Source organism: Planococcus citri, chromosome 1 (assembly GCF_950023065.1).
Source record: "Planococcus citri chromosome 1, ihPlaCitr1.1, whole genome shotgun sequence".
NCBI lineage: Eukaryota > Metazoa > Arthropoda > Insecta > Hemiptera > Pseudococcidae > Planococcus > Planococcus citri.
Window position 1 is genome coordinate 49,922,660 of NC_088677.1, and position 24,498 is coordinate 49,947,157.

Here is a 24,498-nt window from a genome sequence, read left to right on the forward strand (position 1 = left end):
CACATATCACTTTATAAAATGTCAGCATCGTCACGGTCCCAGAAAAGGTTTTATTCTGATCTGGAAACAAAATGAAACCCGAAGGAGGTCATCAATATTTAACATTCGTATTACTCTATTGGAAAAAAGTATTCAGTAGGTATTTGAAGTCTCGATTTTTGTCTACATTTTACCATAATTTTCACGTAATATAAATCGAACCCGGGACTAATCTATCATAATAGAGCTACATTTGCTTCCTGGTTTAAATCTTCCAACTTTGCGAAAGGTGAACAATCCGCCAAATATTAAAAGTAGGTAGCTGGGTACCTTCACCTGTATTAGGCCTGTATATATTGGTATTTGAACAAGCTTCCCTTCGTCTCATTCTGCATGCAAAATACAACCCTTGAAATCCCTTTCATCTTCTCTACTGCTCTATTCGACTTACGAATGCTATTTAAAACATTATGAAAACCCGATATCGCCTCATAACGATGCCTACTGCACAACAAACATCGGACGAAACCGAGAAAATTAAGAGGAAATCGTTCCAAGATAACACAGAGCTTCCGCCACATTTTCTTAAAAGGTTAATAAGAAGGTCATAATATCGATATCGAAGTCACCGCAATAGCGATTCGCTGTGTATTAGATGCAAGGACAAGGGAGGGTGGTTGGGCTCTCAGTCCATTCTTGGCATTCGTAAATCTACAGTAGGTACTTTCGATAAGGGTTTGAATTTCCTGCGGGAGTATTGACAGATAACATCGTCATCGGTTTAGATTTTCTTTTCCATATAATAATACTCTTGTCATCAAGGCGCAAAACGTCGTTCTTTACCGAAATCATTACGTTGTGGCTTTGTATTGACGACGAAATACCGGAAACCCAAGAAACTTACTACATAAGTATACTGTTTCCCTCCTATGCTTCTAATGTAAGATGGATGAAGATAGAAGATTTGTCCAGATATTTTTTTTTCTCCTGTAACGTTGACGGAATGAGTAAAAATAATACGTCGATGTGACCTTCCAAGTAGTAGAAATATTTTCGGTATTTTTCCATCGCAATAAAGAGGAAAGTATAGTATTACTTAATACTTACCTACGATGAAAAATCATATTTTTGATGAAAAGATTAATAAGAAAAAAATAAACATATTGCTGAACTGCCTAGTACAAATGAACATGGTACAAAGAAGCTGAATGTGAATGACGATTGTAAAAATTGGATGACTGTACGAGTTCGAAAATCAGAGAAGACCATCTATACTTGAAAGTTTTCAAAACAATTTGATTAGGTATGTTGTTATTTCGATTGTGGTTGCTCGGATGAACTCGGCAGTATCTTCTGTCATTTTTCAGTGAAAAAGTATCAGCAAACCTATCTAATTTAAATGAAACTGACGATTGAGTCGTATCTCATTGTAATGAGTTTGCGAAGAAGTAATCTCAGAGATTTGTTTGCCTGAAAAAAAATGACGATAAAGGTAGGATTGAGAAGACTTAAACGGCGTCAGCTAGAACTACCAGGTCTATCTCATTGAGATCGAAATTTTTTTTCGATTATGTTCCTTTTAAAATCGACACTATGTATAAATTGAACAATCATTATTTTAACGAGTTTCGTTTTGCACCGACTGGCCGATGCTTTTAGGTCCCCTCCTTGTAGTTTTTGTTGCAATTCTGTAAGTTGGTAACATGGAAATCGTTTTTAAAACGCATGAATTAAATGTTGCCAACCTATAAATTCTTGACAAAAAGTACCTAAAGACCCAAAAGTTATTTGTCATCTGATGAAGAACGGAAAAATTAAAAATGAATAATGCAGCCGATCATTATAATGGCATACTTGTAGTAACTATGTGTATTTTGGGGTTTTACCATTTTTCCAACTACGCATTTGAAGCCTTATCGGTACCTTTTCTCTCTCTCTTGTAATCTATATAAAATTCGCCATTTTTGATAAAATACAAAGGATCGAAACCTATTTTATCTTCAATTCTTCAGCGATTTTGACGTGATCATTTTTATTCGGCTTGTTGCGACATGGTCAGGAAATGAAGTGCAAGCAAAATTATGCAGCGTTTATCGAATCTTCATAATGTGTGTCTGTGTGCACAATGTATGTACATTTACATTAGCTCAACTCTGTGTATTTGCTATCAACTTTGTTGGTTATCTACCTGACAAATAACTTTCGCGAGGTAGAATCCAACCAATAAGCTTATCTACGTAAGTATATACGCGGGTAACTTATCAAATTCACGTTCGAACGGTTCGATGTCGAATTTGTACGCACGATGTTAATGTCGCCCTTCAAAACGCATAGAGCGTCGAAAAATTGGCTCGAGGTAACTTACAATTTAAAAATCTGTTTATTAAACGCAACTTTACTTTAAATTAGGGGAAAAATTAAAATTTTTATTACATACATATTACATACGCATCTGAAGGGGTGAAGCTCGATGATGTATTATCGTCACCATCTGTCATTAATTCGTTTTCCAACTCAATTTCTTCTCGCAGTTTGATATAGTTAATTCTGGCATAACTATTGAAGAGAATATTATTAGAAATATTACTGAGGGGAGAAGGCTAAATATTACTACGTAAGTAGTTAATATTTCCCTATACCTGGCTAGTCTATGGGTGTCGGAGAGCTCAGAAATCATGCAGAAATACTATATGCATTTATGATCCGATGTAATAATAATAACACCAAAACGATACAACGTGTCTAATTGATTTATTATTATAATTCGATCATGTCAGGTGAATCAAGATATAAAAGAATTTACATAATTTTACATCATTAATATGGACACCGGTCCATATTATGCGTCTCGCGCTAATGAATTAAGATATAATACGCTAAAGTATTATTGTAATCGAAGGTGATGAATTATGCAGGGATGACAATAAACCCTAATTTTGCATACTTACGAAGAAAGAGATTACTTCTCAATACTCGTAAGTATGGGAAAAATTACCTTATTAAATAAATGATGAGGTTACTCACCAAGGTCCACATAATGTCCGCTTCTACTGTCTCTTTCAAGGTGGCTCACTCATACTAGGCCAGGCGACAGCAATGTATTACACGAGGTACCTATTCTACTAGCAGTAGGAGTGATGCCCGGGAAGATCTACTCCATACCCAATAATATCGCGATCGGATAGTTAACTTATTCGAATCACGACGTAATTTCATTTTAACCACTATATGTAGTGGGCAATGCCTGGATAAATAGGGGATAGGTACCCTTACTGGATACCTTACCTGCCTGTCACATCTACTAAGTTTCATATCTGAGGAAATGCGCGTTACGACGAAGCACCGGCGAGCTCGAGATACCTATGCTAAGTAATTTTGGTGCGTTCGCGATGCATTATATATGCATCGCGCTCGATGCGTTGCTCGATGCATTGCCTACGTCACGACCTTTGCGGAGTTAACACGTTCCCACCACTTACGTTCACGCTACCTATAGTTATGCTTCGAATAACTACTTACGTAGTTGGGCCATATCTCACCATATCATATGCCCCCCGTGGGGTTAACTCAATTGAGTAACAATCGAGGAAAGTCACGGTTATGACTTAAAAAAGCTATGGGAGATAGGCCTCAACTCCCCCCTTTCCCCTCCTGTCCAGAAGCTAGACTGATGAGGCTATAGCTCACCCCTGCCCCCCGTTACTTGCTGCGATTGCAGACTATTTTGAGTTGACAAGAGAGGTCGAAAGATGGGTGGGGGCAGGCATTGTGGAAACAAGGGTCACCATATGGTTCCTGCACCCCTTCGATTACCTGATGTCAGTGAGCAAATTCGAAAATTTAGAACACAAACAAGCAATCGATACAAGGGATACATTGGAGAGGTCAGTGACCCTAAACATATCCACTAGAGAGAGTAGTAGAGGTGGTGTGTTAACGTGTTGTTGTGGGGTGTATTTAGAATTTAAAGTTCAAAAAAAAATTTTGTTGAAGACACCTAAAGTGTAGAATACTGTGACAGAATCTAACTATTTGTATTGTTTTTTACAACTTCGAAATGGGGTCAGTCAAAGAGGAGCTTACTTAGCACGGTATCTCCTATTTTAAGTACATGAGTACAGCAGGTAGGTGCATCGGTAAGTACATATGAAACTGATGTGTAGGTCATTTTTTGAAAATTGTAATGAATTTTTTGTATGTTTTTTCTTTTTTGTTGCAGGTTTTTTGGTTTTTCAGAAATCCGGGATCTTTTATTGTTAGACTATGCGTTTCAATTTTAGTATAATTTTTTGTAGAAGGTTTCCTGCAACCTTATTAATTCATGTTTCTTTTATGTGTGTTTCAGATTCGAAGAATTCCAGAAATTGTTGAAAATGGTGAAAATCGAAAAAGAAAATGATACCAAGGGTTAGTGCTCATCGATATCATAAAAGGTAAGAGAATGGAAAATTTTTCATTATCCCTACTTTGATGCTAAAATTGTAGCTGTCTGTATTTTATACTATTTTCTCCTAATTGTATTTTGGTTTATAAACAGCAGACTGACCAAAGGTTGTTGACCTATTCACAAAGTGGCCTGCACGAAGGAGACAACATCAACGGACAGTTGCACCAGTGTGCCTCCTCACCATTATTGAAAGGTAATTAGATAGTTTCGTACTGAGATAATTAATATTACTAAATACAACTAAATAAATAAGTAGGTACTTTAGAGTAGAATTAGTATAGAGAGAGGAAAAGAAAAGAAAGATAGAGATAAAAATAATATGTAAGATTTAGATTGATTTGAAGGAGAGAGGTTGTTAACGGTTCTCAAAAAAAAGAAAAAAAAATATTGAGATAAATAGTTCAATTATTGAGAAAGAGAGAAAGAAAGATAGAGAAAGAATAATAATCATTCGAAAAAGAGAAAAGAAGTGAAAATAAAGAAGGGTCAAGAGACATTATATGAGAGAAAGATGAAGAAAGCGAGAAGTATTTATGCTAGGTTTACATTGTTGCCTATCTTATATTTATAAGGTACAATTGACACGTCAGTTTTTCATATAGAGTAGTTTTGCAGCTTATAGTTTAATATTAGTATTTATATTTTAAAATAGATAGGAATATGTTGATCGTCCGCATATAATTGATTCAAATGCTTTATTGCTTTTATGTTTCACGCTGGAGGAAATACATGGTTCATTGTGTCAATTTTCATCGGAGGAGGTAGATGGATCATTGTGCTACGTCTCACTGGAGTCAGTTCAGTCGCATGTAGCATTGCAGTCAATTGGTCAAAATGTCATGGCGCTATGGGAGTGAAAACATAAGGTAAGTTTTGTATATTTTAACATATTACATACTTGTCTTTTTTGGGGTATATAATTTTGGAAAGAGAAAATTATTCAAAAAAAAATCTAATTTTGTTTGTTTTGGATGCTAAATGTATGAAGAGAAAAAGTAAACTTTTGAGATTTCGATGCAAAATCAAACTTGATCAAACTATAAAATTCGCTAGAGAGATTGATTTTTTGGGGTAAATTGGTTAGGAAGTATCGAAAGATTTTAGTAATTATTGGAGCTTTATTACTTGTTTTTCCGATGAGTGGCTTTTAGTCTCTAGAGACTAAAACCATTACCGTTTTTCTGGACTGGCATATTTCTTGTTTTGGCTGTAATTTGTATCTAAAAAGAAAAGACTTGATTATCTTGCAGTATAGCGATGGTGTAATTGTAGTCAAAAAACACAAGTACAAAACAAAACGTAATATTTCAAAAATAATAAAGATCAATAAATTAGCCGATATCTGTAAGGTAAATACGTTGATATTTAAAGGGACAATCAATATATCACTAAACGTCTATAAATAAATAAATTATAACACTAATTATCCTACAAAATTCACGATTATCGTCATAAGTACAAAATTAAATAATTGAGAAAAAATGACAGGGGTACAAAATACTAAATTTTTGCACAAAATAACTTAGTTATTTAAAGTAAATTATTCCTAATGGTTTCTAGATACGAGAGAATAATCAAACAATGTCTTTTTCGAAAATAAATTAAAGATGATACGAAATTTAAAAAAAATAATACGGATAGGGTATTAAATTCCATCATAAACGACATAGGGAGTATATTGTGAAAGCACGAAAGGGAAACATAAAATGAAGGGTTCGTTTTCGTCGATTTTCATAAGTTATCATTTTTTCACTGGTAGCCAGCGTCTTCAGGATGTTCGTCATCGGATTTTTCGTTTTCTGAACCATATTCTACTGCTGTTTCAGCATAAAATTGCGCGTATCGTTCTTCATCTTCCTCTTTTACTGCTTCATCCAGAAATCGATCGTTGTGGGATTCTGTATCGGTGTTTTCGCATTTTATAAATGTGACATCCTCGAAATATGGGAAGGGGTTTATGGAATCGTTAGGCGAGTTTTGGTTCGAATCCGACGTCGACGGCAATTCAGGCTTTAGAGCTGAGAAGCTGTTTTCGTGTGGTGGAGATGTTATCGCCATCTTTGCGATTTTTGCCTGAACTTGGTTTTCTTCCAATTTTCGCTTATCAGCGAGTTTTTTATCCGTTAGCTGCGCATGTGCTTTTTGGTTCGAAAATTTTGCAGCATTTCTTCGTTTAATTTTGTCAGACATGGATTTAGAACTATGATCTGTCCTTTTGGGTTCAAAATTGTCCGTCGTATCCATATCTTCGATTGATGAATTCGTAGACTTAGAACTCGAATCATCGATTGTCACTTCGGAGTTTTCGGATGTAAAATCGTTCGTCGATGTAGAATTTTGATCGGTAATCATCTGTTCAACCGTCTCTGTTGTAGCCGTAGACGTAGTACTCGGTTTTGGATTATTTTCGAAAGCTTCTGACGATGATAGAATCGGGGAAGTAACGTTCGACGTATTAGTAATTTCTTCAGATGATGATTGATTTTGAGATTTAGAACTCAACACTTGATCTTTATCGGGAGGTGTTTGTGATGACGAAACCGTAGACGTGGAACTCGGTTCATTTGTTTTTTCTCCATTGGACGATGATGGTTGGGATTGGGAATTTCTAAATTCTTCTACTATCGCTTGAATCGTCTGCTCCTGAGTTTCCATTGGCGTATCCTTTACCTTCTTTTTTAGTTCGGGAATAAAACGGCTCTTTAGGGTTCCAAATATTGGGGTATATTCTGAATTATCGTAGTAAGGTCCCATCTCATCGAAGTGGGCTTGACGTGAGTGTAGCTCGGAGAAATGATCGTCTATTCGGATCACAAGACCATTAAAATTTTCTATCCAATGACGATCAAGAGCAGCACGAATACGGTGGAAAGTTGCTCGATTAAACGACGGGTGGGGGATGAGAGGGACGATGATTGCTTCTCGCACCTTCAATTTGTTCAAGACGCTTCCTAATAATCGTAGGGTCTCCTTGAATTCCTCCTCTGGCGTTCTCTGTAAAATATTAGCGTGGCCGATGCTTATCATTATACGTCTTGGTAGGATTGTCCAAGAATCTAAGTATTCCATCAGGTCCTCGAGCAACAGGTCCCTTCGGTATAGGTCGCGATCCAGTATACCGGCGAACGGTCGATTAATTTCTAGAATTCTGGCTAGCGCTTCAACATGCCCATCTCCGACCATCAGTATATCAAAAGTGAAGTATACGCTTCGGTAAATTTTTGGCTCGTGCTCGTATCCCGCTGCGGTGAAATACTTGGGGTAGGAATTAAGGGGGTAAAAGGGCTGGATTTCATTGGAGCTGGTATGCCATCTCAGCCAATATCTACGGTGGTGACTCGCTTTGTTGGCGCTCGTACCCTTAAGCTGTTCAAGCGGTAGAGATCGTTCTTCGGCTTGGGTGTGTTTTAAGATTGAAGGTCCTTTTTTGGGAAATCTCGGTTCACTTGATGACCGGTGTACGTTTGGTTGGTTGTACGTGGATGGTTTGTTCATGGTCGTAGAACCGGAGCGACGATGGTTTATATGATTTCGTAGATCAAACGTAGGGTTGCCGGTATGTTGGTTCCTAAACGATATCGTTCTAGAACGATTATCGATATCCGTGATGATCAGAGCTGGTGGAAAAATGCTTGATTGAACCATAAATGGTCTTCCGTCTGTAGTATACTCAACGTGAAATGTCGAAGCTGTACGTATCGGAAAGTACGTCGAATTTCGCGGTGCCGGAAAATAGTTACCATTTACAGGTACGAAGTCGTTTGTTAGGTTGGAACGGGGTTTGTATAGTGTCGCTGGGTTTCGCTCTTGATAAGGTTCAGCCACGTCACCTCGATGTTGTAGCACTAATTTATATCGTGCCTTAATTTCTTTATTTTCGACCGCTAACAACGCCATGCGATGTTTGAAAATCGCCATCTCGTCTTCTCGCTTGCGTGTCTCGTAGTCTTCGAGTTTAGGATTCGAGGATGAGGAAGGGCTTCTTTTTACTTGGGCCACATCGCCCATGGACAACTTCTTAACACAGCGGGGATGTGCGCAGGGAGTCACTGTTTGATTTCGCTTATTTCTTTCCGTTCTCCCTCTCATCATAGCTGCTAGGCAGCGTTGATGATCGAGGTGCTGGCATTGCGAAATGTAAGTCGTGTTTTCTTCATTAAACGGTACTACTGTCAAATGACAGTAGTCACATCTTTCTGCAGCCATAGTGCCGGAAAAAACCTGTATTTGTCGGAAAATGAAAAAGAAAAGAAAATGAAATCTAAACGTGATGTACTCTAGAGTATCTATTTTACATCATTAATATGGTAATTTTTATGTAATGGGGAAATCTCTGAAGTGTTCATACCTCTTTTTGTCGCTATATTACGCCGGTAATTTTCGTAGAGTTACATTCAATATTATAAAATTGTACAATATTCAAATCTTCTAAATTCGAAAGGAACACTCTTTTAGAACGGTTATCAGTGAATGTATTTTGAAAAATTTTGAAATGAGATTTTGTTTATGTTTTTTGGTTTGGTAGGATTGTGTAGTATAACCAATCCGTGCGCGCGTTTAGCCTACTAACTGTAACCGAAACGTAACGAGTTGCTCATGCAACAAGTATCTGTGCATCAACAGCTGATTAGTTTTGGTTGGAAAAATGCCGAATTCGAATTTTTTACATTAATCATGGCCGAAAGTATTATTTTTGCTGTTTGTAGTGTTGTTACTATTTTATTTTTGTGTAGCCGAATGAATGATTGTGTATGAACTTTAATAATATTACGCAGAGATGTTACAGTATACTTGTGTTTTGTATGTGTTAACGAAATAATACTAGGAGTCAGTGATAATCTCGTCTATATTTTTAAGTATCACGAGGGAAAGATACACAAACGTAACAACAATAGAAAAAATGTCATGTGTAAGTAAAGTAGTATCACATATTATAACATGCCTAAATTAAATCACAATCGAATAAAGGTATTCTTTTACGTAACTAAATTTACACAGTCGTTCTGTATACCATTTTTGTTATTCATTTCTTATGCTCTATGGCTAAATACAAAAAAATTTACAAAACTAAAACAAAATGCAAGAAACAAAAAAAAAAAATATAAGAAAAGGCATGGCTTAGTTCTATAACATGAACACAGAATGTATGGTTGAATCGATATACAGCGTCAAGTTCGTAATACGAGAGAAAATACAGGAAGTCATATGATGCGTGTGATGAGTTTTTTACTTCGACACTTTCGATTCTCATTCTTTTCGAAACTGGTAGCTTTCATTGTTATTGTGCCGGATTTTCTGCTTCGACAGGTGGTTCGTACGGCCGTACGTTTGCTGCTGCAGCCGGAGGCATCCCCAGCGAAATTAGAAACGAAATTATGCGCTGGCGCTCCTGCCAGGTGGCATATAAAACGCCATCATTGACGGTATGGATACGGTAATACCTTACGCGTAGGACGTGCTCGTCTCGTGCAAGGCGCTGTACCGCAATGCCCGCAAACGTTAGCAGTGGAGGAGTGTCGTTATTCAAACCGGCGGCTACCATTTCCGGGTCCTCAAGTAAAGGTTCTTGATGTTGGATTACCTGGACGTTGTTGTGCGCCAGGTTAAGGAGCAAATCCGCGGCCTGGTGCACATCCATGATCATCCCGTTTTCTCCAATGTCGCCTTCCATATCTTGTGCTAAGTTGTTCTGGTCATTCGGTAGGAAATTCGGTGGTAAAGGATCAAGTGGCGGCATTCTGGTTGTGTGTGGTGTAATCGAGTACTTGCAGGCAAACTTTCGTATCACGTTGACCGCACTTGTCGCGAATGTTTATTACAAAGAAAATGATCCGCACTCTATATCGCGAATGTATATGTTAACGAAAAAATCCGCAGTCTAGATTGCGAATTCGACTTTTAATGTTGGTTCTAGTACCGGTGTTACGCACTTGAATTGAAAGTAAGAAGAATCAACGCGAAAAAATTGGCTAATTGTAAGCGAGGCTTTCTAACACGAATTGGCTTAGACCAATGTACGACTATTACTGAGCTGAGAATATGAGAAGTCGACAACAAAATCACGACAAAGTCGAGACAAGAAGTCGCTTGATAAAAAAGAAAAAAAAATAAAATATCAAAAGATAGGTCCTTATCGCGAATTTCCTAGAATCGTATCCGTTCGGCTGGAGACGATCAAAGGGGGGTGACGTAATTTTGGTACAATAATATTTTATTGCTTTGTTCGATGTTTTAACGATCGCCAAATTACTGCCTAGTTAACAATGTGTAATTTTTTGAATGTGCAGGTGTTCGATTTTTGGGGAAGAAAAATGCTTGTCGAAGATTTATGGTCATCCATCAAACAGTGGTCAAGTTTTCAGTGATGATATTGGCGACATAGATCGCAACATTTTCGACGTGGGATCAACCGGTTTTTTCGTGAGTAGATTTTTGAGTATTATTTTTATCATGGATTATGAATATTTTAATTGATTTTTTCAATCCTACAGGGTGTCCAGAAATTATGGTTACAATCGATAAGGAGGAGAAAAAGAAATTCGGCTGATATAAAGAGCGGTCATCATTCTAGAATTTTGAGTTCGTGGGATAGGTTTGGAATGATTGGTACGAATGTATTCGTGGTTGCCGAAAAACAGTGATAGGTGGGTTGTAATTTTTGTTAACATTATATGATTATTTCTATTTTATTTCGATCATTTTTGTTATCTCTTTACTTATTTCAGGTACGATGTTGAAAGTCGACTCGCGAAAGGAATGACCTAAATCAATCGTACTTTCAAGATTTATTTGAGGCTACGGGAGCTTCCCATTATCCTAGAATTTTGGGAAAGTGAAATGGAATTGACGACTAGGAATGTGTTTTGTAACCATCATCGGTGGAAATTCTTGAATAACAAACAAGTGAGCTATAAATTTGGATTTTACGTGTGAATACTATTCCTATCTATTTTCGAATGGTGTGTAATTTTGTACAGGTTTTCAGAATTTGAAATTTCGACGATATTTTGGGAAGCTGTGTTGATTTGAAATTCCTTATCTTATGGTCATTAACGTACTGCAAATTTTGGCGAAAACGTGTGATGTTGAACCGGATCTAGATCCTAATTTGTAGATTCATTCATCGTGTACAAGGAATAAAATACTTCAGCGATGTATTTTATCGTTCCTGAATGCTACTTCTAATACAGGTAAGAAGTATTCAAATGATTTTTAAGTAAATTTTTTGTGTACTAAAATTCTTTGGTACTTCTTAGATTTTTTGAAAAAATATATGATCGTTTTGAGTGCACAAAAGGAGCGACGTGGGACCGAAGAATTTAGCAACCGGATTCATGCTTCAATATTGGGTGAGAGTTGATTAATTTATTTATTTAGACGCTGTTAATTTGGATTATGATCGAGAAGAATTTTTTGAAGAAATGTGGACACGGATAATGTGTATTCGAATCGAAGAAAATGAAGATTTCAAATTTCACGACGTGATACAGCTTGGGATAATGGTGACGGGTAACAAACGAAGGCTACATGTGTTTTTGAAGTATCCAGCGTTTATTATCCGTGGCTGTTATTTCCTCACACATTCGCCAAATATGGGACTTGAATTGAGAAATGATGGTAACGGGTAATGAGCGATGGGTACGTATGGTTGTAAGTATCCAACGCTCCTTATCCGTAGCTATTGTTGTTTAAAACTTCGCCAAAATATGGGTCTTACTTTATTTTCTTGTTTCTCATAATTTTAATTTAATAAATTAATTTTATTATGGGGTAGTGGTTATGAGTAAGGAGTATTGGCTACCTATGATGAAAGAGTATCCAGTACTCCTTATCCGTAGCTAATATTCCTTCAGGATCTTCCAAATGGTATGCGGATTTTGCTTAGCCGAAAATCAGAAACTCCGAAGATTTATCGTGCTATTTCTCTGACTTGCGGTCATTCTAGCGGATATCGTCCAGCGGTAAAGAATGACGTACACTTATGTTTACGTGTGTACAGCATTCTTTACTGTTTGTCGCTATTTTGCACAATCAATGATCAGAAAAGTTATGAAATGCTTTCGTCTAGGTATTAGTTGGGGGTATTGGAGGTAAGAAAATGGTAGTTGCGTATTTTGAAAGCAACTCGCATTTTCTTCCCTTTAATAAATCTCAAGGGAACCAAAGTACCAACGGGATCACGAATTTTTAGAAAATTGGTTATCGCGACAAATGGCAAAGAAGGCGAAGACCCAGTTTTATGTCGATAAACTGCCGCTGTTTCTTCCCCAGTAATTCTGCGAACTGATGGAAGTGGAATTTTGAAAAATGACCTATAATTTGTTTGAAGCAACGAGGGACAAAGATGATCCACTGAGTCAGTGGGTGCTCTCTGTCCTTCGTAGTTTTGGATAAATATTCTACTTGAATTTCATCGTGAACAGGAATCATTAAAAAAAATGAAGTTTTCTGACCTGAATATTGTAATGAGAAAAGAAGACGAAGTTCGCCTAATTTGTGAAGTCCTAATTGTTAAGCTCTGTAGTCATTACCGTAAGATGTCGTATTTTTATCTATTTTCTAAGATTATTTTAGGCAAATTAGTTTTATTATGAAATAATCGGGGGTGTTTGTGTAAGAAAACGGTAGCCACGTGTTTTACGAAGTCGCTACTGGTTTCTTATTCAACACACACTCCTGATTGATATCAACGATTTTACAATTTCTAATATAATGCTTTCGAGGGTGCTTGCTGGAAGGAAAGTGGTAGTCGCGTGCTTTTGTAGTCGCTATCACTTTCTTATCCAGTAACTACTCCTGACAAATATCAACTATTTTGAAGTTTTTTGCGTGGAAGGAAGAAAGAAGAAAGTTGATAAATTTTCAACGGAATAGTTAATTTTGCTTTACGTGAACTTAATTATGGTAATGATTTAAGCTTGAATTAGGTTGTGATCTTTGAATAATTTCCGTCGATTTTGCAGTGAAATACTCAGAGAAGTGGGGTTAGTTTCTTTCGCTTCGCGAATATGCTTCATTATGTTTGTTATTTTTCTGAATAAGATTTTGGGATGAACGCTATGGTAATTTTTGTAGATGAAAAAAAAAATTTTTACATGAAGAGTGATTTGGGTCTAATCATATTTTAATTTACGTAAACTTGAACTGAATGAAATGGATTCCTTAGAGACATTTCATGCAGTAAAAGAAAAATTTACCACCAATGAGTCGTAGAACTTATTGGGTGCATTTTGAATTAGTTTATGGGGGAGAATGAAGCATATGATTGCAGGGTATGGTTACTTTATTATCGCATTTCTTGTAATTTTTGGGACTAATTTTGTCACTTGTTGAGTGATAATTAAGTCAGAAAAGAACCACGTATTTTTTATCCTTAACGGAGATGCGAGAGCCGTATGAAGAGGGTCTATATTTTTACCTATGCAGGTAAATAATCGTATAGGAATGGGTTATAATAACAACACAGGTATAAAAAGGTGAACGACCAACCGCGGTGTAGTGTGTCAAGGTGAGCGTGGAAGTGTTTGTTTGTACCGCGTAATAAAGCGAGGTATGAACGGTTTCTTTTTACTGTATCTTTTTATACAGGGAATGATGGGGGTATAACGATACGTGAATTCTATAATTATTATAATTCTAAAGGATATAATTATTAACTAAAATTAATACCCAACACCTAAGTTTCATTAACTACTACTTGTCATCCTGGGGTCGTATTATTGGTTGCTGGAGTGGAGCCTTTTTCTGGTGTTTTTCTTTTCTTTTGTGTACGGTCCACTCTCTGCCTCCATTTTCAAAATTTCTAATGCGTCCGCGAGTTGATGTAACTGTTCTAGGGTGCCTAGGGTAGTATTGACGGGAGGAGTAGTGGGAGGGGTGTCAAAAACTGAAGCTCGTGCCCCTGAATATCGCATGGTTGATTGTTTTCTGAAAAAATAATTCTTGCGACGTATCGCACGTTGTTCGTGCGCTATTTTGCAATTATTAATTTTATTTCTCATAAAAGTATCTAGTAAGTAATTAGGTACTTTAGTATATGAATTATAGCGATAGGGGAAAGTTTTGAACTCATAAATTTTACTATTATTAACCGATTTTTTCGTGCAATTAGGCTCGATATCGATATTTTCAAATGAGGATGGTAGATCTAGTTCCCATATTCCTTCTTGAAAATTTTTTATAGTGAAAAAGTCTTGGTCTGTTTCCATACTTTGTATCATTTCAAAAATACTTAGTTCGGCTTCCTCAACTGTTGCTATGGTTTCATTCAAGTTTTCGATCTGTAAGTTGGTTTTAGCTGAACATAGAGTTGGCTTAAACATCCCTTCTGTGGAAATAAAGCAAATTTCCATGGGATGTTCGGGATCAAAATTACAAATTAATTTTCTTTCATGCAAATTGAGCGATATTTTCCAATAATCCATAGAGAGTCTACCCATAATAAATACTTTTTCCGCGGAATCGATTATATAAAATGGGATATTTATTTCTCGATTTCCCAACATCAATCGTATTTCTACGCAATGCTTTGCTATCGCGATTGTCTTGCTATCAGCCAAAGTCAAGGAGATTTGTTGTTTCAATTCTATGTAAGAAAGATCTTTGGGTGCGTAAGTTGTGAGGATATCGATTACTGGTTGAGAAATTATGCTGAGGATTGCCCCAGTGTCCAATTGTAGGGATATAAACTTTGGGCCAACTGCCACTCCTACTATGCACGCTGGGTCTATTGTGGCTGGACGTAAGAGCTGTGCCATGGTAGATTCCTTAAGATTTTCAGGATCTTGTAAGTGGCGGAAGGGTTTAGGAGGTGAAGCAGGGGGTATTGGGGTTTTTGAACGTTTTTCTCGCCTTCTTCTTCGTTTGCGAGCACTCCTTGATGTAGTGGGTTCTTCAATTTGTTCCTCAATATTCCCTGCCATTAATGAACTGAGGGTGTTATCCATGGGTAGTTCTGCTGTGGTTAATGGGTCGAGTTGGATGTTTTGATAAATTTGTGGTGGAGAAGGTGTTTCTGAAGCCAGTGACATGAGTGGTGGAATTTGAGCCGTGATGAGTTCAACTTCCGGTGTGATCGACTCGGGATTTGAAGTTGATACCATCATGGGTGGTGGGGGTTTATCTCCAAGCTCGATTTCTGGTTCCTTATCCCCAGGGTGAATATAGGGTGCTGTCTTTGGTTCAAATAATCGTTTCGTATCTCCTTCTAGATTCCTATCTTGATGATCAGTCTTGAACAAGGCAGCTTTTTCAATTCGTTTGAGTTCAGCTTCGATTAATTTTTCGGTTTCCTTATATTGCGAAATTGATGGAAAAAATCTTCGTAAAATTGGGACGAAATGGAATCTCTGACGTACGGGCAGAATTTCTCCATGGGGTCCTATTTTTGGTCTAAGAAACTGTTTTCCACCACGGCTAATAAGCTCAGTTTCTAGAAACTGCATAGATGGGCTCTGTACAAATTTAATTCTAGGATCAGCTGTAGCGCGGGTAAACATTTCCTTAAAGTCAATGTACCTAGAAATTTTGACTAACGGCTCTGATGATATGCGAGGTTTGAGCAGTGGGAATAGCAAAATAATACTTTCTGCTTTCTTTTGAAAAAGTAGATCGAGTACGTCAATTAATTGATCTTCAATGATTTTGTACGGTTTTCGAGAATAATTAAATTCAATTTGGCAAGCCGAGAGTATTATTTTTGAATTTTGAGGAATATCGAGTTGAGATATCCTGTTATGCAATTCCTCTAGAGTGATCTGGTCTCTGAGGTGTTCGGGTAAATGTGTCACTAAGACATTCTCGCCTCGCATCATATAATGCGCTAATCCATCGCCTATCCAGACATATTTTGAAAAAATATCCTCAATTGGGGCTGATTCTTCACTAGGAGCTGCCCCTGGAGCATCTAGTGTGACTCGTTTCCCGAAAGCGTGGATTCATCGTCGTCAGAGTCTTGCATAATTTCGGTGGTCATTAAATTCAAAGCAGCAGTTGTAGCTTGAGATTCTAATTCCTGAGGTGATTCCTGAATTTGAGCAATTGTTTTCTCGATTGTTTCCTCATCGATTAATTGACCAGCCATAGGTTTCGGTGACTCAATTTTTATCTTAATTTCGTCTTTAATCACGGGAATTTCAAAAATTTTGTTTTTGTCAAGTTGAGTTTCTTGAATTTCCATTTTTTCATCGATTGAATCAGCTTTATTTTCTTTCTTTAAGGGAATTTCCTGCATTTCAATATTTTCACTAGCTGATTCAGTTGAGGGAATTTGTGAATCCAAATTATTATTGAAAGTCAAAAAGGTTTGGGTTGCTACATTTTTGAACGATTCACCAAATGGTGGAAGTTTTTCCGAATTTTCCACTTTTTCTGCGCATTTGGCTAATTTTTCCTCAAAAGATAGGGTCTCATTTTTGGCTTTTGAGTCCAAATAGCGACTTATTCTCTCGTCGAGAGTTTCAATGGGTATATCCGGGTGCAAGATTTCTTGAAAGCTTTGAGATTGATCTTTCACTTCGACATATTTGTCCAAATTTTCATCAAATTTATCAGTTTTTTCGTCATTAGCATCAAATTTTTCCAATTTATGCGGTTTTTCATCAGAAGGCTTGTCAATTTCTTTCTTATCCAAGTCATATATCGAAAAGGGTTCAGATTCATCAAACATTTTTCCTATTTCTTCCTCAGTTTCTTTTTCCAAAACTGTGTTTTTCATGTGATCTATTTCTGCCTCAGTTTTATTCTCTAAAACTACAACTTTTGCAGGTCCTAATTTTGGATCATATTGAGGCGATTTTGGGGTCAATATTTCGATCCTAGGTTCAAAAATAGATGTTGGGGGTTCCGATTCAGGTTTTTTAGTCGGTTCCATCGCGAAAAATAATGTTTTGGGTAACGAATTGCTTTCGAAATCCAAAAAAAACTTGTGCAATATTACCTTAAGTAAGCAGAAGTTCGCTGGATTCTCGAACAGATGAGTTGAGTAGGTAGCTGGATGCGTGAAGGAAGAAATCAAATAGGTAGCCGAGTACTTGAAAGAAGAGCTCCGCACACGTTGATACTTGTAACACGAATGATTTTTGTGTGTAATGTGGCGGAGCTTTTATTTGTCTAAGGTTCCGGCCAAAATGCATTATGATTTTTGAAAATCTTTCCCACACTCTAAGATGTGAAAAAGATGACATATTTATGGGCTTGGGTACAATGTAAATAAATATAGGATACCTATGTAATAATAGTTCCTAGACTAGATTACTCTATATGTTCTTATATTAATTATGTACATATGCATATAATAAATTGATTCTTTCTTAGCATCTCTGAGTATTTTAATTTGGAAAAAAGAAGCTATTGAGGTGATAAAAATGTCTTTGTATTCTAGAATACTCATGACAGTTTTATCACCACGATAAAAAGGTAAACGAATTCTTATCTTGACGTTTTTATCACTTGTATAAAAGCGGCAAGATAATAGGTGTTAATTTTCGTTACCTATATGATTGTTTGACAGTTTTATAGCCCTAATTATTTTACTGGACTTAAGGCTAATACCTTTTGGCGCGAGCCTTTAATATGATTAGCATATTAAAGGTATTTTTACGTGTGATTTTTAAATGGGTTTGTTTAAAAAACATTGGACATATTAGGTGACATTTATTGCTTCTCATTTTCGGATTAGTTTATGTTTATTTATTTTGAGAAAAATACGGTAGCTGAATATTTTATTGGACATTAGTGTCATCCAAAAAGGTGCATTTTTGTTAATTGGAGGTTGGTTGCTTTTGATTAAATCGTTTTTATAGGCATAAACAAAGCATATACTCGCGTGTATAAAAAGACTGATTTTTAATAGAAATCTACAGATCATAAAAATGTCAAAATATTTTTTCAATTATTCAGAACGAAATCTTTGAGTGACAGTTTAATTGTTTCGAAATCTCATAAATTTACTTGTCTACTTAATACACATATTATGTGCCTAAGCAGTATAGCTTATTTGTGCCTAATATGTATGTTTTTTAAATAGACATAATTATTTATTGATTTCTTATGCTCGGAATAATTTTCCCATGGAAGACAAAGATTTTTATAGCTTGGTTCTCACGGACCATCTCTTTGTGCATTGCAAAGGCAAAAAGGTCTTTGGAATGTGGCTATGGAAAGTGTTTCGAAACGAAAACGAGAGTGTTGGTATATGAAATAACCTGATAGTTTGGAGTTTGACTATTTTTTCGAGAAGAAATCTATGTAACAAAGAACTTCATAGGGGTAGATTTTGGTTTAGAAAGATTTAGAAAAGAAGGTGAAATTTGGTTTTTTCAGATCTATTGGGGATTTTTAGATTCTTTTCTGGTCCACTGGGTAATTTTACCAGCAAATACTCCGAGCATAAGTTTCATATTTTTTCATTTACGACACTTAAAACCTCAAAATATTGTCTGGCATTTTTCCAGTACACAGGAAACGAATTCGTGAGACATAGAATTGTGTATAAGGATCCTATGTAGTGTATGAAATACTTTTTGGGATTTTCAAAATGAGAATTTTGAAATATTTGATCGGAAGTTTTATATGGTTTGTTTTCCCTTCACTGGACACATCCTAGAATGTGTTTCAGTGAGTAGAAGAAACCATGATTTTTGGAAAATATAATTATACTTGTGCTGACCTATTTTTCACTTAGTGAATATTACGGCATTTTTACTATAACCTGGGCTCTGTTGCACTCCAGATTGACACTTTTTCTTATTCAAAATAATCAAACTCATTACGTAGTCTGAAAAATACAGAAAAATGTGTCGTCTGTATAAGCACAGGTAGAGTCCGGATTTCCATATTTTCGAGTATTAAAACTCCTAAAATATGTGATAGTCTAGTCATTTTGCAATTCGTAGGTGATGAATTGATTCAACTTTCAATGCCATTTTATTCACTTAGCAAATTGTCGGTCAATACATTGAAACCATTTGCCCCCTGAACCCCTGAATTTCTTCAAAGGAACAATGGACAAATTAGTTCATTTTATATTTCCAAAAGACTGAATTAAGAGGTTGAATTTTTCTATTGGTCTAAACATCCTGCATACGGATCTAGTTATTCGAAACGAAATTATTATTTCAGAATTTTATGGAAAAATGAGGGTTATTTTAGAAATTTTAATTAGGGAATTTTATCCAAAATTCAGTAAATTTAAATAGTTATGATTTTATAGTCATTCTTTGACCCCTATCCTGTACCTTTGCAAAGGCTTTTTGGCATGTATAGCTATCGTATACGAGACTATAGAACACCAAAATTCCAGCTGATATATTCTAGCAGACAAGGAATGGCGTATTTTTAGTATCCGAAAACGTAATTTTTATCTAGTTTATTTTGCATAAAACTGACTTAGAATTGTTTTTATTTTAGATCAAAACTGTTTGAGACATTTTAAGTTCCCTATTATTATGTTTTTGAGTATTTTTAGCTCGTTAAATGTGATTTATTTTGATTTAGAAACGGATTTTTTAGTTTTCAAAAAGTTAAGAATTTTGTCAAAAAATTGGTTTATTTTTATTGAATCTGAATTTTCTGTTAGAAATTTCACGGATGTGCTGGGACATATGAATTTAGCACTTGCACATCTTTGAATTTTGGTAAATTTTGTTTTCAGAAAATGGTTTTCGGAAATACGTTGGGACATATGCAGGAATTTTAGAATTTTGCATATTTCCGAATTTATGGAAAAGGAGCATTTTTCTGTTTTGAAAGTATAGCAAAGTATCTGAAATTCGAAGATACGTGGCATGTATGACTTTTTCCAAAAGAGGTTCAATCCACGTCAGGCGCCAGACTACATGAATAGTCAATTTAGACAGGCCACCTATCTTGGAAGATCGTATTTAAGATTTTGCATATTTTCAAAAAAAATCTTATTGGGAATATTAGAGATTTACATTGGATTTAGGATTGTTTCGAATCATGTATTTTGCAATATATTGAAACATCTGAGACTTTTGAGATCTTTGCCAGCCTTTGCGCTATGAACAAAGAACCTAACAAAAAGATACATTTTGAGACTATTTTATGATTTAGCATAAAATAGACTATTTTTGTTTATTTTTACAGTTTTCAGACATGTATTTAGTGAGATTTTTAACACGAAATAGTTCGATTAAATCATTTTCAAAGTTCTCTTCGGATCTAATTTTGACTATTTTTACATGAATTTTGCTCAAAAGTTGATTTTAGATGGATTTTATTAATTTTTTAGTTAAAAAGATTGCATAATTTTTGCCCCTTTTCTGACCTTTGCGACCTTTTAGAAGCAAACACTATGGTTTTTGAGTGATTTCCGAGTTAAATAATTTGTACTTTCTACAGTATATGGGACATACGATTTTGGTAAAAAACAAAAAATTTGTTATGCTCGGAAGTTTTTAGAAAAAGCTGTTAAGACAATTTTCATGCAATATTAGTATGTTAGTAAAAAAGAATCGCGAATTAGTATACTTTAACTCATCACTAATTTTTAATTTTACAGGCAATTTAGATATCTTTTGAGTCAGATGAATTGCATACTTTGCCATTTCGTGGTGTTTTTACGAAAAATCATGAATGCAACTATCTCAGTCAAAAGAAGGTTATTTGCAATTTTTCAAAAAAGAAGTAGAAATTTATCTATCTCCTACAGAACTATCATTTGAGTATGGCTCGCTATGTTCTAATATTTGAATTTGTCACCATATTTAGTTTAAAAAAGAATTTGAAAAAATTTGAAAATTTTGAAATTAATTATTTTAAATTTATGGATTTTTTACGAGTATTTTAGCGAGTTTACTGAAGGTATTAGATTAATTTTTTCACTTGAATTGTGCTCTTGAAGAGAGCTTTTTGGAATTCAAGTTTCGGAAAAATTGAAAAAATTGAAAATTTTGAAAATTTTGAAAAAATTTAAAATTTTAAGGGTGGGTTTTTTAGTAAGTCGGACTGAAAATTTTGCAATTTTCAGGAGAATTACGCGGAAGTTGGGCGCCAAAATGATATAGTTAATTCTGGCATAACTATTGAAGAGAATATTATTAGAAATATTACTGAGGGGAGAAGGCTAAATATTACTACGTAAGTAGTTAATATTTCCCTATACCTGGCTAGTCTATGGGTGTCGGAGAGCTCAGAAATCATGCAGAAATACTATATGCATTTATGATCCGATGTAATAATAATAACACCAAAACGATACAACGTGTCTAATTGATTTATTATTATAATTCGATCATGTCAGGTGAATCAAGATATAAAAGAATTTACATAATTTTACATCATTAATATGGACACCGGTCCATATTATGCGTCTCGCGCTAATGAATTAAGATATAATACGCTAAAGTATTATTGTAATCGAAGGTGATGAATTATGCAGGGATGACAATAAACCCTAATTTTGCATACTTACGAAGAAAGAGATTACTTCTCAATACTCGTAAGTATGGGAAAAATTACCTTATTAAATAAATGATGAGGTTACTCACCAAGGTCCACATAATGTCCGCTTCTACTGTCTCTTTCAAGGTGGCTCACTCATACTAGGCCAGGCGACAGCAATGTATTACACGAGGTACCTATTCTACTAGCAGTAGGAGTGATGCCCGGGAAGATCTACTCCATACCCAATAATATCGCGATCGGATAGTTAACTTATTCGAATCACGACGTAATTTCATTTTAACCACTATATGTAGTGGGCAATGCCTGGATAAATAGGGGATAGGTACCCTTACTGGATACCTTACCTGCCTGTCACATCTACTAAGTTTCATATCTGAGGAAATGCGCGTTACGACGAAGCACCGGCGAGCTCGAGATACCTATGCTAAGTAATTTTGGTGCGTTCGCGATGCATTATATATGCATCGCGCTCGATGCGTTGCTCAATGCGTTGCCTACGTCACGACCTTTGCGGAGTTAACACGTTCCCACCACTTACGTTCACGCTACCTATAGTTATGCTTCGAATAACTACTTACGTAGTTGGGCCATATCTCACCATATCAAGTTCAGCAGTGGGACGAACGAAATCTCCCTTGGTAGGATTCGTCTGAAATCAATATTAATGAGCTGATTGAAAAAATAGGTTGTTTTAAAATACGTAATCTTACTGACAATAGAATCGTAAGAATAAAAAAATCTTTCCCCATTTTTTTGAAACCCATACGAACTCCTGTCATCTCCCAGAAAATGAAGTCGGTATATTGGTCCGTTTTTCGGATGTGCCCAAAAATTCGCGGAGAATTTGTTTTTCATGTTCCTGGAGTTTTCGCTAAACATTGTACACTGAACGAACTCCGAACTCCATGATAATTGATGGTCAAGATATGTAATATTTTTATTGAAAAAGAAAACGAATATAGCAAGATTTATGAAGGAAACAAAAATAGCAAGTTATTAGAAATGGCAAGTTGTTTCATATCAACTTTTATTAGATTATTATTACTTAAGCATTAGTTCAACGTTGCCCATCACTCAGCTAGTGCATTTCAATTTCATGAAGCCGCTAGCATTCGTAGTAGTGTCTGACATCTGACGAATATTATTAGGTCCCATCTACACACCTGAACGTTGTTCAGAGCTTAAGCTTGTTTTTGATGTTCTGTTTCAATAATAGCTTCTGAAAATGTGCTTGAATGCACGAAAACCCATCAGTCAGAATCTATACGAGGTGCGTTCGAAAAAGAAGGGGACAAAACGTTGTGGGAGGGGAACGGGGGCAACGGCATTCGAAACCTTGAAGTATTAGCCATCGGTATATGCCGATTTTGAAGTGTCTCAGTCAAACGTGTGCCGTGGAATACGCTTTTAAAGATGAGCGTGAAAATAAAAAGTGCGCCAAGTGCAAGCAACATTCTGCCATACGTTTTTTTCAAAATAAATCAGGGTGTCCACAAGCCTGGAAAACCTGGAAAAGTCAGGGAATTTGGTCGGTCTGGAAAAGTCAGGGAATTTCGTAATTTTCACGCAAAATCCCTGGAATTTTGGAAAAACTATCAATTGTAAATTTTGAATAAGGACCTGTGATTAAAGAAAAACATTATTTTTTACTACTCGAAAGACAAATTTTCAAAAGCTTTTGCCCTCGCTTCGCTCGGGCCTGTTTTCTCTTCTTTTTCACAGCAAGATGAACATTTCTAGATAATAAAAATCAAGTTTTAAAACCAAAAAATGAACTCCTCACTAAAAAAAAATCTTTTTTATGCATCTCGAAATACAAATTTACAAGAGCTTTCGCCCTCGTTTGGGCCTGTTCTGTTTTCTTTGTCAAAATCAACTTCCTTCGAAAAAAATATCATTCAAATTCAGAATTTCAAAAACCAAAAAATAAACTCTCTGCATTAAAAAAACCTCGTTTTTAGGCATCTCGAAATAAACATTTTCAAAAGTTCTAGCCCTCGCTTCGCTCGGGCCAATTTGTTTCTCGTTTTGAAGATGGCAATTTTCACATTTTTAGGCCTCCAAAAATCCAAAAACAGAAGAAAAATTTTCAAAAGTCATATGAATATTGTATCAATTGGCCAAAATTGATGCATGTTTTATTTATTTATTTTTAATTTAAAAAGTTGATAATCGTTTCGCAGTTTTTTATATTCGAAAAAGTGCCCAGTTCGAAGAGAATAAGCTTACGAAATAAAATTACACCCCCCCCCCCCGATTCCTCTTTAATTAAAGTGTGGAGTAAGCATAGAAAATTTAAAAAAAGGATCTGGAAAAATGGAAAAATTGGTCTGGAAAACCTGGAAAAGTCAGGGATAATGATTTCCAGAAATGAGTGGACACCCTGTAAATTGACAATTTTGGATGAATCTTATTTTTGACCCGTCAAATTAATTGCAAACGATTTCAATCTGTTTTGAGCAGTTCTAGAGCCTCCTGCTATCTTCAACTCCCCAAAAGTGTTCTTCGAAAAGCTGTAGATCTGATATGAGTATCTGACAGCTCATACCTTTTGTATTCAGCTGCCCCCTCTACTTAATCAACAAACTTGTAAGTACGAGTATATATTTGAAAGAAGGGTTTTTAAAATGTGTCTCTTTTCAAAG

The 24,498-nt window shown here is 35.7% G+C and overlaps 1 protein-coding gene across 3 annotated transcripts; it reads left to right on the plus strand.

Moving 5' to 3' along the window:
• The first annotated feature begins 2,096 nt into the window (after positions 1-2,096).
• Positions 2,097-12,146, plus strand: LOC135832501 (uncharacterized). 3 transcript variants are annotated; one of them, XR_010556324.1, is made up of 7 exons: positions 2,097-4,412; positions 4,517-5,292; positions 10,714-10,846; positions 10,918-11,070; positions 11,152-11,329; positions 11,404-11,616; positions 11,683-12,146. XR_010556324.1 is itself a non-coding variant. In XM_065345780.1 (4 exons), the coding sequence occupies exons 1-3, from the start codon at positions 5,261-5,263 to the stop codon at positions 11,065-11,067; spliced, it is 315 nt and encodes a 104-aa protein (XP_065201852.1). In that variant the 5' UTR covers positions 2,097-5,260; the 3' UTR covers positions 11,068-11,070; positions 11,152-11,336. The 3 variants fall into 3 exon arrangements, 1 of the variants encoding a protein (XP_065201852.1); XR_010556323.1 differs by having other exon boundaries at positions 2,097-5,292; XM_065345780.1 differs by lacking the exons at positions 11,404-11,616; positions 11,683-12,146 and having other exon boundaries at positions 2,097-5,292; positions 11,152-11,336.
• Positions 12,147-24,498: the final 12,352 nt, after the last annotated feature.